Raw genomic sequence first — 14,241 nt, forward strand, 5'->3', positions numbered from 1 at the left:
GTAAAATGATAATCGAAAAGCTGCAGCAAAGAAACAGCAGAGATGGTTCAACTGTAGACATGAAAGCCAAGGCAGAATGTCTAGTGAAAAGACACAAATCAGAAGCCACAGTCATTACAGACACACATCAACTGAGATGTAATACTGTCAAAACCTGAAGGACATTCCAGAGGAACAGAAAGGCATTGTTCTTTCTTGAATCACGAAGTGAGACTGAGTACGCTAATCACTGAATATGAGACAGCCATAATTATGTAACATTAGATAGAGTACAGAGTGTTACAATTATGGACACAGTACAACATCTTTACCCTTGTGTTAAACTCAACTGATCCATGTCAGGACTCATTCAGTCAGAGCTTCAGATCATCTCATCCTGTGAGGTTTTTCCTGGAGGGAGTGGGGAGAAAGTTAAAACAATTTTAATGATAAATATATTGATGGTTACAGAACCATTGCTTGTAAGTAAAAGTAAACTACTGAAACAATGTTGACTAATTGTGCAGATGTTGTATGATGTGATACATGATAATCATTACATAATCCTGACATTAGTAAAAGAGAAGACACCAGTCTAGAATGAGCATGTGAGAAGTCCCTACTCTAAAAGCTGTATTTGAAAACCTACTATGTCCCAATGTTGCAGACGTGTTCCGGTACAAAAGGAGTTGAAGAGCCTTACTTAGAGAGATGGAGCAAGTAGCCTCAGGGATGGAGTTTCTGCAGACACCCACAGCCTGATGCACTCCAGACCAGTATCCCACTATATCAATAGTAGTATTGGCTTAAAGTACAAAATTAAGCAAAATGTGGCAAGTACTCAAACAACCAACCAGAAACACGAGATCAGGAAATTTAAATGGAAGAATAACACAGAAGTTTGGTAAAGATTCAAGCTTATCAAATGGTCAGTTTATTTAGTGTCATTTTCTTCTTGTTATACTGTTAACGTTCAGAGGCTCATGATAATATCTGCTGCCAACAGGTTAGTAACGTGTTTGTGTCTTATTGTATTAACTCAATATAGTGCTGCAGACAGCAGATGGCACTATTTGTGTTCTAATTATGTGTTAATGTTTCTTCATTTCATGGATCATAGGACATGTTATTAACATGAATTTTTTTTAACTTATTGTTAATTAAGTTATCCAGTCTGTTTTTAATTGCATTACCTTTTATATATTATCCATTATTGGAAGAAATTGCAGATTGATCTTTTAGAAGAATTGGACTAGATATAATGTGCCTTTTGGAGGTAGGAAGAAAGGCAGACAAAACCATCAAATAGGGCATTGTTCCATTTGTGGGCGACTGACTGTGTGGAGTTTGCACGTTCTCCCCGTGTCTGCGTGGGTTTCCTCCGGGTGCTCCGGTTTCCTCCCACAGTCCAAAAGATGTGCAGGGTCAGGTGAATTGGCCATGCTAAATTGCCCGTAGTGTTAGGTAAGGGGTAAATGTAGGGGTATGGGTGGGTTTCGCTTCGGCGGGTCAGTGTGGACTTGTTGGGCCGAAGGGCCTGTTTCTACACTGTAATGTAATGTAATCTAATCTAATCTAATCCACTAGCTTGGCCACAAATGCTCCCACCACAAATTTACAAGTAGCAGAGGAGGCATCAGGTGAGCTGTTCATCAACTGGGCAGTTAATGACCACTTAAGGTATTCATTCTACCACCACTCAGACATAATAGACAGTGGGGAGGGCCTGTATCTAATACAGCCCAATAGGTTTATGCCTACCAGCTCATCATCAATGAAGTGTGGGACCTCTATTTCAGGTCTCAGGTGCCAGTTGGAAAATCCTCAGTTTGCAGTCTCATGTCCACCCACCCCACTGCCCTGACCAAAACTGGGTCTTTCTTCCTTACCTGAAATCCTTGGAGGTCTGGGTTCATTGCTGATTGCTTCTTCCTTGCCTCAGCTGCAATACCAGTAATGGTCACTGCTCCTGGTAGCTCTGCTGGTATTGCAGACTAGCTGGTCTCCAATTATCTAGTATTGCTATAGAGATGGATGGAAGCTTGACATTATGACAATTAAAGGCCCATTGCTAAAAGTTAAGCAAGCTGAGCCAACCAAGCAGAAGCATGCTGTCTGTCCATATTTTCTCTGAGATGCCGGGAGTCCACTCTCAGCAAATAACTCAATATCTCTTAAAATTTTCTGCAGTATACTTCAGTTTACATTGATATAGATTGTAAATATTTGAGATCTCAGCACAGATCCTCTTACTGATCCCTTTGCTTTTTATACTACCGATCAGAAAAAGGCCCATTTATGGCTATTCTATTTCCTGTTAGGTAATCAATTCTCTATCCAAGTTAATGTTACCTAATTATGCGACACCAGGAAAATGCTCTCTGGAAATCAAAGTACACTGCTTCCTCAGGTTCCCAAAATCCATATTGTTTGTTACTTTTACAAAGAACTTGAAGTTAGTCAAATGTGATTTCCCTTTCAGAAAACCATGTTGACTGCCTGATTGCAATGAGATCTCCCTCCCTGTCAACAGTTGTTACAGACAGCCCTCCAATAATTAAATCTCTATTAAAAAGCATTAAATCGTTCTAAATGATGGACCTGAAAACCTGACTTGTCAGCCCCACTGATAGATGCATAACTTTACACGTTTGTGGCATTGTTAGTTTAACAAGTTCATTTCAGTACTGCCTCTTGATATAGACATTTTATTTTCTATTTGAATTAGAACAAACTAACTGAGAAATTTGATTTTACAAGCTTGAATTTTTTTAAAAGAAATTAAAACTGCCAAAATACAATCATTAGGCTGATAATGGATGGCATGGTGACTCAGTGGTTAGCACTGTTGCCTCACAGTGCCAGGGACCTGGGATCGATTCCACCCCTGAGCGACTGTCTGTGTGATTTTTGCATGTTCTCTCCATGTCTGTATGCTCCAGTCTCCTCCCACATTCCAAAGATGTGCAGGTTAGGTGGATTGGCCATGCTAAAATTACCCACAGTGTTCAGAAATGTGTAGGTTAGGTGGGTTAGCCATGGGAAATGCAGGGTTACAGGGGTACGGTAGGGAGATGGGTCAGAGTGGGATGCTCTTTGGAGGGTTGGTGTCGACTTGTTGGGCTGAATGGCCTGTTTTCACATTGTAGGGATTCTATGGAACTGGCAGTGAGAATAAAGACTTAAATGATGAATGCTATGAAATATTTATAAATCTTTATCAATATCTATAAATTTTATAAGGTTTGTTCAAATAAAAATTTGAATCTATAGATTGAATACATTGAACTAGCATGTATGAAAGAATGGAGCAAACCTTTACCATATGGTAGCACTTCCAAACAAGTAGGAATTGGAAGGCAATGAGTCCAGTTCCAGACAGCCCAGTATCTGCTGTTGGGGTCTGACATCCGTCTGGACAGAGCAATCAATGAATGAGTAATAGTGGTCACACTTGAGTTTTAAAGATTTTCTTTAGCCATCAGGTCAACACATTTCAGCATGAGAAAATGGGATTTCTAAGCCTTAAGTCTAAGATGGGCACAGGAGGCCACATCTGTTGTGAAGAGTAGATGGGACTCCTTACTCTAGTTATAGCTCACTTAGGAGAAGGCATTCTGAAAGACACCAGCAAATCACCTGTGCTAGTGTTCACTCATAATTGAAGAATTTCATGTGATACTTGAGTTAGGGTCTGTCCAATGACAGTAATGACATATGGAAGAATATAGCTTCAATGTAACATGCTGAGAAGTTGGTGACAGATATGCCTATCTCTCCCATTCTTCTTCCCTTCATCTTCCACAAGAAATCCTGTCTCACAGCAATCTAAATGACGTGGGGAATGTTTGTAAGCTTGAAATCTATGAAGCTAGAACACACTGACATTTGTTTCTTGTAAATTTTTAACTATATTCTTAATATTTATGTGTTTTTTCTGATAGAACAAGTGTATTGATTATTTTGCTTCAGAATGTATGACATTACCTAATCTATATTAGCATATTTGTTGTCAGCGATTTTCCAGCTTCCAGCTATCCTTAAGTGTTTGTTCACTCTGGTAGAAATCTCAGCAACGGACTTTAATAGATTTATAGCCAGAGAGACAAATTATTGATAACACAACAGCAAAACTTCCAAACTAATGATGTGAGCTAATTTCACAGTATTATAAAAACAAAACACTTCTGCAGTTGAGCAATCTCCACTCTTCGAATGTGTTGCAGATTGGGATGGCTTATCCTCTAGCTTTCTATGTGTGACAAAAGAAGTTCAGAGCTGGTTGATTCTGTCTTCAGGACAAGTTGACAATTCCTCCCAATGTTAAAGCTAACATCAATATTATTTTAATTAGTAATTTTGCACTTTTTTTTATTCATTCACAGGATGAGGGTGTTCCTGGCTAGGCCAGCATTTATTGCCCATCTCTAATTGATCAGAGGCAATTGCTGTGGGCCTGGAGTTACATGTCAGGCACGGTGGCTCCGTGGTTTGCACAGTTGCCTCACAGTGCCAGATACCCGGGTTCAATTCCACCCATGGGTGACTGTCTGTCTAGAGTTTGTACCTTCTCTCTATGTCTGTGTGGGTTTCCTCCAGGTGCTCTGATTTCCTCCCACAATCCAGAAATGTGCACGTTATTTGGATTGGCCATGTTAATTTGACCATAATGTCCAGTGATGTGCAGGCTAGGCCGATTAGCCATGGAAGATATGGGGTTACAGGGATAGGGTAGGCGGTAGTGAGTGTTGGGGGGAGATGGTCTTTGGAAGGTTGGTGTGGCCTCAAATGGCCTGCTTCCACACTATAGCGATTCTATAAAATGTAGGTTCGACTGGACAAGAATGGTGGTTTCCTTCCCCAAAGGGTATGAGTAAACCAGGTGAGATTTTTCAACAATGGATTCATGGTCATCATTAGACTCTAAATTCCAGACTTTTTTTATTGAATTCAAATTCCACCATCTGCCATGGCAGGAGTTGAACCTGAATCCCTGGATAATATCACTAGTTCCCTTGATTGCACCATATTACTTTTTGAAAAATAATATGGATATCTAACCAAAATAAATGTGGTGCAAAGTCGTGATCAATTGTTCTTTGCCTATTCACAATATACTTGGCTGGTGAGCAACAATTTGTCATATATAAACATACACTATGATCTAGTTAAGGACAACATAGCTACACAATGCAACCAAGAGTTCTAATGAAGTGGCAGTTCCAAAATTATAATTCTTCTTTCTCATTCAGATCATAATTAACCTTCATATTTCTCACTTGTTGTTTTTTATTTCAGAATTCTGGCATTCATGATTTCTCTTTTTGTCAGAGTATGGTTGTGAACTTGTATTCTATGGCTTGTATAGCTTAAAACCTATTCTGAATTCATGAAAGAGATGTATAAAATAGACTTGATTATATGTATGGAATAAGAGCTGTTTTTTGACAGGTGTTGCTCATTTTCACTGTTGCATGATTTCAGATAAATATCTCCACACCCCAGCTGTGGAATCTCATGCTGAACATTAATCCTGGTTCACTGATTTAAAACAAAAATACATTGAAACACAGTTCATTAAATAAAAACTGAATATTTCAGATCCAGAGCTAATTTTAGAGCAACATGACACAAGAATCTGAAAAAGAAAATGTAGTTACAGTCCATTCCCCTGACCAGTTGTTAATTTGAAGTGTTTGATGTTAATGCCTCAGTTCAATTATTGTGTTCAGTTTTTATACCTAACTATAGCAAGGATGTCATCACGTTGGAGATGATAGAGCAGAGATTTGCTGGATTGGTACCAGGTACGAGGAACTTCAACCAGTGGACAGACAGGAGAAGTTGGGTTTGTTCCTTTTACAGCTAAGAAGGGTATCAGGAGATTTGATAGAGTTGTTCAAGATCTTGAAGGAGTTTGATAGAGTAAATAAAGAGAAACTGTTTCCCATGGTAAACTACTTCACAGATTTAAGGACTGTCCAAAGTACCTTGAAGTAACTTTTAAAATAAATACAGCTAGTTGTCCTAGAATTCACTACCGAAAGGAGTGTTTGGAGCCAATTGAAGAGTACCATCCAAAAGAGAAATACATGAATTCTTAAAAAGCTTACACAGGGCCATGAGAAACAAGCAGGGGTGTGAGCTAGCATAAACATTTTGAGTTGAATGGTTTCATTCCATGATGTATCATTCTCTTAGCAAATGTGATGGTCAGTAGCAGAAGAAAGGCTTGCACTGTTTCTTTCAGTTATAGATCCTCACAGATTTTATTGTAGCCAATTGAGTGGCAATTTAAGGTTACACAAGATCCAGCACAGCATGCACCCTGTCTATGGAACCTACGACGTATGTGAGCTGGGCAAGCAACAACATACTTCACTAAACAGATCAAATATCCTCACTATGGCAGCAGAGTCCAAAGCGGGGAATCCAAATTAGGATATCTAATGTACAGGAAGAAAATTGGGACTTAGAGAGAAAGATTTAAAAAAAATGAAAGAGAATATTAAGAAAAAATCTCCAGCTGTAATGAGAATGAGACTTCACATTTATAAAGGTAAAATTTCAGTGCTGCAGAGGTGGTTCAATAATAATTAGGACACAAAATACAGTTGAAAATTAATATACTCCTGAAAGCAGCAACTCTACACTTTTCCAATGTATTTAATGGGCAACAAATCGGTAAATCATGCAAGTTCATATCCTTTAAGTATTTGAATGTCGAATCTATTGACACAGTTCCAATGTAATGAAGATTCAGAAGGAGCAATTGTGTTTTAGGTTTAACCATATATGCATGTTCACCAGAATTTGGTGTCCACAGAAGATTTGCTTTGGTAGCACATCTCAGGCATTCTGACTGTATGATCAGACCAAGTCAGTTTCAAATGTCTCAGTTTCATTTGGAAACTTGGCATGCCAGCTCACCTGAGCACCTTTGCTGCTTGTCATCATCTGGCTCTATAGTCCAAGTCTCTCATTTAGAGCAGTGTAGGCAGGACCATGACCCTATACATTTCAGTTTGGTCAGAAGACCTTTTTTCTTACCCCCTCAGACTGAAGTTAGACATCTGCCGAAGGCTGTAGTTTCTTCGGCAATTCTTGCTTGTGTCTCATCATCAATATAGATGCTTCAGTGTACTGCCAAGAAAAATGAACCTTCTGACAGGTTGAGCTTTGAGATACAACTTTCCTGGAGCAAGTTGGTATATCACTTCCATTTTTTCAAGCTGATCATTAAGCCAAAGCTATCACAAGTTAACCTTGTGTTGCATGTTCAGCTCTGAACCATCATCTTCTGCGCAATCACCAGCAAACAGGAAGTGGCAAATTATTTGAAGATGTTAGTTTTTGCCTGGATTAATTTCTGTTTGAATGGTGCCCATCCATGTGATAACTGATTTCAATGCTGGGAACATGCAAGGTATCAGAGAGCACACGATGGACAAAAAGAGTTTTCAGAGGCTTGGTGCTAGCAATCAACCCATTTAACTCCATTTGCTACAACGAATGGTTCATCATCTGGAAGAGCACTCAGCATTAAGATTAATAACTTCCTGAGCTCACAAGGGTAAATGTCACCAGCTTTTCTCTGCCACCTCTCTCTCACTCTAACTCTGCCACTATATCCAACTCCCATCAAGGCTCATGGTCTACCCCTCCCACTGTTATATGCAGCATCTTCTACCAATGGCACAATCATGTGGCACATATACAACAGGAGATTGTATGTGTGTTAGGAGGACTGAGACTTCTCAGCTCACCCACCACTCCCACACCTCCCACCCCCACTTTACCCACTTTGAGTATGCCAGCAGCCTTTTTTTAAATTTCTATTGTAAATATTTTTAAAGCAATATGTTCAGGGATATTGTTATACATCTCTGGATCAGGTGAGACTTTAACCCTCAGAGGTGGAGACACTACCTCCAAATGAGTACAGCTCCCTCATTTGTTTTGTGCACATAAGGTTCCGCTGAGGACCAGAAGCAACAAAGGTAGCATTTCATACAGTGAATCACAGACTCGGCCTCTCAGTCTAGGAGAATCCCCTGCCCCACTCCAAAAAACCTTTATCTTCCTTTTTGCTCTTCCCTCCCTGTCAACGCTATGGAATTTGTGCCTAATCATATTTCCACCCAACCCTCTTATTTAACATTTCATTTCAACTTCTCATTTCTCCTCTTAGCTAAGCCATAGGTGAGTTCAGTGAATAATACCAAGCACTGTGATATACTGTCCACCATCAGTGTGGTTGTGACCATCCATGACCTCCTTTCCCAGAATGTAATTTGTCCCTTCCAATGCTGTGTCACCTCCCATGCTTATATTTTTAATTTCACAATGACTGTCCTCTCTGCATCCTAGCATGCTGCCTCCATTCCCCACAAATGACTTGTCCAACTTCCCAACAACTGCAATTGCCCTTGACAACTCCTCTTGACTTTCAGTGAACAGACTCCAAGGACTAACCTGGGCCAATCTATCTGACCAATGTGAAATGACAGCCCCAACTGATGACTGACCTGACCCTCACCAATATCTGTATAGCTCCCTGAATGTCTTACCCTTTAATCCCTGGAGTGGTCACAGTTGAATTGAAAGATTGACTGTAGCCCATCCCTGGACTTCTGTGGTACGTAACTCCTGACCCTGAATGCCTCATGTAAAAAACCATTGATGTCCCAACCCCTGGACTGAATTCAGAACATGCCCCTGCCTTACTGTGCCAAATACCCTGACTGACCATAGTGACTCTTGACTTGACTGAGGACTATTCCCCTTAGACTTTCAGACATGGCCACTTATTTGAAGCACAGTTTGTGTGCTTGCTTCATACTCTCCTTCACATAGTGCTGTTGAGGCTGGAGAAGTAGTAATGGGGAACAAATAAATAGTGGGGAAACTGAATTGGTACTTTGCATCAGTCTTCATGGTGGAAGACATGAGCAGCATATTAGAACTTCGAGGTAAGTGTCATGGCCATCATTAAAGAAAAGATGCTAGAGAAGCTGAAAGATCTGAAGGTGGATAAATCACCCAGACACGATGGACTATACCTCCAGGGCTCTGAAGAAGGTAGCTGAGGAGATTGTGGAGGCATTCCAGAGGACTGGAAATGGCTAATGCAGTACCCCTGTTTAAGAAGGGAGACAATGCAGAAGATGGAAATTATAGGCTGGTGAACCTGACCTCAGATGTTAGTAAGATTTTAGAGTTCATTATTGAGGGTGAGATTGCAGAGTACTTGGAAGTGCAAGGTAATATATGGCTGAGGTAGCATGGCTTCACCAAGAGGAGATCAGGCCTGACAAGTCTGTTAGAATTCTTTGAGAAGGTAATGAGTAAGTTAGACAAAAGAGATCCAGTGGACGTGATATGTTTGGATTTGTACAAGGCCTTTGACAAGGTGCCACACAGGAGGCTGCTAAATAAGATAAGAGTCCATGCTGTTTGAGGCAAGGTATTGTCAGGAAAGAAGATTGGCTGACTGGCAGAAGGCAGAGAGTGGGGATAAAGTTGTCTTTTTTGGGATGCCAGCTGGTGACTAGTGGAGTTCAGAAATCTGAAGCACAAAAAGATTTAGGGGAATCCTAATTCAGGATTCTCTAAAGGTTAACATGCAGCTTTAAGGCAAATGTAATGTTAGCATTCATTTCAAGAGCGCTAGAGTACAAGAACAGAGATGTACTTGCTGAGGCTGTAGAAGGTTCTGGTCAAACCGCGTTTGGAATATTGTGAGCGGCTTTGGGCTCCATATGTAGAGGAGGATTTGCTGCCCTTGGAGGGGATTCAGAAGAGGTTTACAAGAATAATCCTGGTGATGAATATTATGACAGGGGGTAAATCCTCCTGCTTAATTTAAACCAGCGACACAGAAAAGATTTATCCTGTGCAGTAATCTGTGAAAATTCGAGAGGCCAAGAACGATTTAAAGTAAAAATTAACAACTTTATTTCTTAAAGTATAACAGAGAATAATTAACTAACAACTATTTACAATTCCTTCCTCTAACCTATCTTTTACCTTCCCCTTCTATTATACTAGTCTGATAAAACCCCCGATTAAGATTTACCAAAAATTCAAATTTTCAAAACCAACCAGATGTCGTATCTTCTCTTATATCTTCATGGTCTTCTTTTCTTCTTCTTAGGGATTTCTGTTTCACAGGTTACTGATCAATAAAGGTACCTTTAAGAGAGCTATTCTCCGGGCAGTCTGCAGATGCTGGTGGCTTTGTAGTTCTCCCCCCAGCTGTTCAATTTTCCCTGGTCTTATACCCCCAAAGCATCAGATTGTGTGATTGGCTTTTAAGATTGTCAATATACTAAATTCAAACTTATTTGGAGTTTGGTATTTTTCGGGGTATAATTTAACCTTGATTGGCCTAATTCAAATTTGTTTTGTCATCCCCGGGCAACCAGCTAATCAAATTGTTCGGCCAAATGTTACATTATATCTTGTTCAGAACACTTGGTGCTGTGTCAGGTAGTTCTGTTAGCTTTTAACTCTCTTAAAGATACAGTACACCCACATCTTCATAACACCTCCCCCCAATAAGAAAAAATGAACCATCATAATGAAAAGATGACTACTTTTTTCTATTCCTTAAACAAATTATCTGAACATACTGATAACTTTAATCTAAGTTCACCTTAAAGTTCACTCTCTTAAAGGTACAATACACCCACATCTTCATACATGAAGGTCTTGTTATATGAGGAGCAGTTGAGGAATCTGGGTCTGTACTTGATGGAGTTGAGAAGGATGAGTGAGTATCTCATTGAAAATTACAGAATACTGGGAAGCCTGGATACAGCAGACATGGAGAAAAGGTTTCCACTGGTTGGTCTTGAGGACACAACCTCAGAGTGAAGGGCTGACTCTTTAGAGCTGAGGTGAGGAGAAATTCATCAACCAGAGGGTGGTGAATCTGTGGAGGGCTGTAATGGTCAAGATATTTAAGATAGAGATAGAAAAGTTCTTGATTAGTAAGGCAATCACAGGTTGGAGGGAGAAGAGAGGAGAATGGAGTTGAGAAACATATTAGCCATGATCAAATGATAGAACAGACTCCATGGGCCAAATTGTTTAATTCTGTTCTCATATCTTATGGTATCATCTAGCCATAGAAACCTCTCTTGGAAAATTGAATTTTCTTTTCTTACAGATGGGAATCTATTTTTACATTCTTGCCACATTTTCCCAGCTGTCTTATCCATACTAACATCATTCAGAGGCTGGGAAAATTCAGCCCTATGTTTCTCCCATCAAATTTATCATAATGAAAGGAAGTTTCTAGGCAGAAGGGAAGAGTAGAGCTAAACAACTCAAGGATGTTCCATCAAAGACACAGTGTTGGGAGAGACCAGTATTGAAAGGCTTGAGAAGACCCCAGGTTGAGAGAGAGAGAGAGAGAGACATACACACAGAACTAACAAAATGAATATAGGCATGTGGAATAGAGGAATATGAAAGCAGAATGTAACAAAGCAATTCAGTAATGTAACTCTATAGGGAAAACAGAAAGATGTCTGAATACATTATCTATTTAATGAATGTAAAGGTCAGTTGTGAGGCTCCAAACAGTCTGACTAAAATATTTTCTGCTTCTGGGACGATTTCTGCACCTTACAACTAAGTGTATTTGTACTTCTGTAAAAAACTTGCACTGGAATTTGAGTGTGAACCTTTATGAGTGTTGAGCAAGCAATGTTTATTAAAGATGATTGATGTAGGTATTTTCTATGTAATATTTGTATGTCATTATAACTCCTGAATGAAATACTAATTTCACTTGTGCATTAAACAGATGCAAAGATATTGTCTCCAGCTCATTCTACTTGTGAGTGGCAATATGAGACATGCACCAACCCATGCACCAGAACCTGTAGAGATCCCACAGGCAACATTTGTCAAACTCTACCAAGGTACGTGCACAATAGAAATATATGAATAGATTATAAACTCTTGGAAACCTCCAAGCTGCTACTGAATGGATATGAAATATTCCAATCACAAATCAAAGCAATTTAGAAGGTAGAAACTTATTTGTTTATTTCTCAAATAAGTTTTTCAAGGAATTAGAACTGAGCAAATGCTGTCAAAGACTTCATTGTGATGTTGTGTTGTGCTATGATGTAAGACATTGCAAGTGCCTGTTAACCATTGCACAGTAAGATCCTGTGAAAAGCTCTTTCCTCAGGGTAAAGGGAGGGTAAAAAATTCTTCTGTGGTGTAGAGAACTACCTCCATAGTTGCAATGAAGTGCAAAAAAACATTGCCCATGGATAGATCTGAAGTTTAGTATTTGGAAAATGAACACAAATTTGAAAATATTTCAGAGTCAGATGAATTTTTTACAATTACTGCTCAACTAACTGCCCAAATCAGAAACTGCAGTCTTTGCAAACACATTCTCTCAGTCTGAAAACATATCAGTTTTTCATAACTGCATGTTGTAGATTTAAAAGGAAAATTATTATTCACACAAGAATGGGAATGTAGTACCAGAGAGATCAAATATCTCATAGTGCAGACTTTTTCATATTGAACAAAACATGACTTTGCAGATGCATGGTTCCATTGAAATGGTCACCTTTGTCATGCATGCAATATGTGAAGTAAAAGTTCTGTTGCCTGAGCTGTAAATTCACAATTCACTTGCATCTTTGTTTTCTGACTTCACGGTATTTAAATTAATTCTCTTAAAAGCATTTCTTCGTTTTCATAGTGCAAGACCATATTATGTGAAAATGCAAAGAAACAGCAGTACAACTAGGCCAACTAGGAGTGAGTAGCACATGTTCTGTGAGATAATTTATATCCACATGCAAAGTGCAACATTAACATAACAAAGTACTCTTTTTTGAATTGGGTTGACATTTTACCATCTGATACACACACTTGTATAAAATTCCATTTACTATTTTCGAAAATATCCAGTAAAAATCCAGACTTTTGAGATAATTTTACTTCAAAAACAGTAAGAAAACAAGTTGACTGAAAACATCAAATGCTGAGATCACAGCATCCATTGAGAGAGAGAGCAAGCTAATGTTTCGAGTCTAGATGACTCTTCATCAAAGCCATCTAGACTCGAAACATTAGCTTGCTGTCTTTCCATGGATGCTTACTAGTATCTGAAGGAAACAAGTTAAGTTAACTGGTTAATTTTAATCATTACAAAATGTGCTTGTGCTTTTTCTTTAATCTAAGAATTTACAAATATAACTTATTGAGAAGACAATGGTATTTTGTTGCATAAGTACATTTTAAATGATTATGTTGGTTGGTCGAATGAACAATGGCATAGCATTTACATTGTTTTTTCCTTTATGCAGGAGCTTAAATCTTGTGAAGAGCATGCATGTATCATTTATGTTTTTTTTCAAATTGGGACAGGTGATGACACATCAGAGTTTGGCTAAGATATTATTTTTCTTCCTAAACTTTTGAATCTTTATTGTCATGCACTGTTTACAGACTGCTGCAAAACTGGCAGATATGACAATGGTTTACTTGTATTATCAGTAAGTGGTAATATTCACAAAAATGAACTCATACCCCTCAGACTCCCCACACCCCCATATCCATTTTGCTCCCTCCTCACCACGCACATACAGACGCAGAAACATACACACCAATATCCAGCCCATCTTCCACATTGGGCCATGTCCAATTCAGAGGCAGTTTCAAGAATATTTATTTTACAACTGAGTATAATTTAACTATCTCATTCTGGTGAGCTGATTGCAGACATGATGTGGTTAGCACTGCTGCTTGACAGTGCCAGGGACCTGGGTTCGATTCCAGCCTCAGGCAACTGTCTGTGTGGAGTTTGCACATTCTCCCTGAGTCTGCGTGGGTTTCCTCTGGCTGCTCCAGCTTCCTCTCACAGTCCAAAGATGTGCAGGTCAGGTGAATTGGCCATGCTAAATTGTCCATAGTGTTCACGGTTGTGTAGGTTAGGTACATTAGTCAGGGCTAAATATAGGGTAGGGAGAACAGGTCTGGATAGGTTACTCATTGGACGGTCGGTGTGGACTTGATTGGCTGAAGGTTTAGATCAGAGTGGAAAAGCACGGCAGGTCAGGCAGAATCTGAGGAGCAGGAAAATCGACGTTTCAGGCAAAAGCCCTTCATCAGGAATTGATTGGCCGAAGGGCCTGTTTCCACACTGCAGGGATTCTTTGATTCTATATTGTTTATAAAAAGAAAGACTTGGACAAAAGCAACAGTAACAATTTAATATTGATA

At 39.3% G+C, this 14,241-nt stretch overlaps 1 protein-coding gene across 1 annotated transcript in view; it reads left to right on the forward strand.

Annotated features, from left to right (window-relative positions):
* otog (otogelin) overlaps positions 1-14,241 on the forward strand; it is a 223,796-nt gene that overhangs the window by 146,576 nt on the left and 62,979 nt on the right. Inside the window, exon 34 of the mRNA XM_043706414.2 lies at positions 11,795-11,912. Coding sequence (XP_043562349.2) covers positions 11,795-11,912 — 118 coding nt within the window. The remainder of the gene's footprint in view (positions 1-11,794; positions 11,913-14,241) is intronic.

Source organism: Chiloscyllium plagiosum, unplaced genomic scaffold (assembly GCF_037043375.1).
Source record: "Chiloscyllium plagiosum isolate Xiang-an unplaced genomic scaffold, Cpla_swu_hap1 HiC_scaffold_18, whole genome shotgun sequence".
NCBI lineage: Eukaryota > Metazoa > Chordata > Chondrichthyes > Orectolobiformes > Hemiscylliidae > Chiloscyllium > Chiloscyllium plagiosum.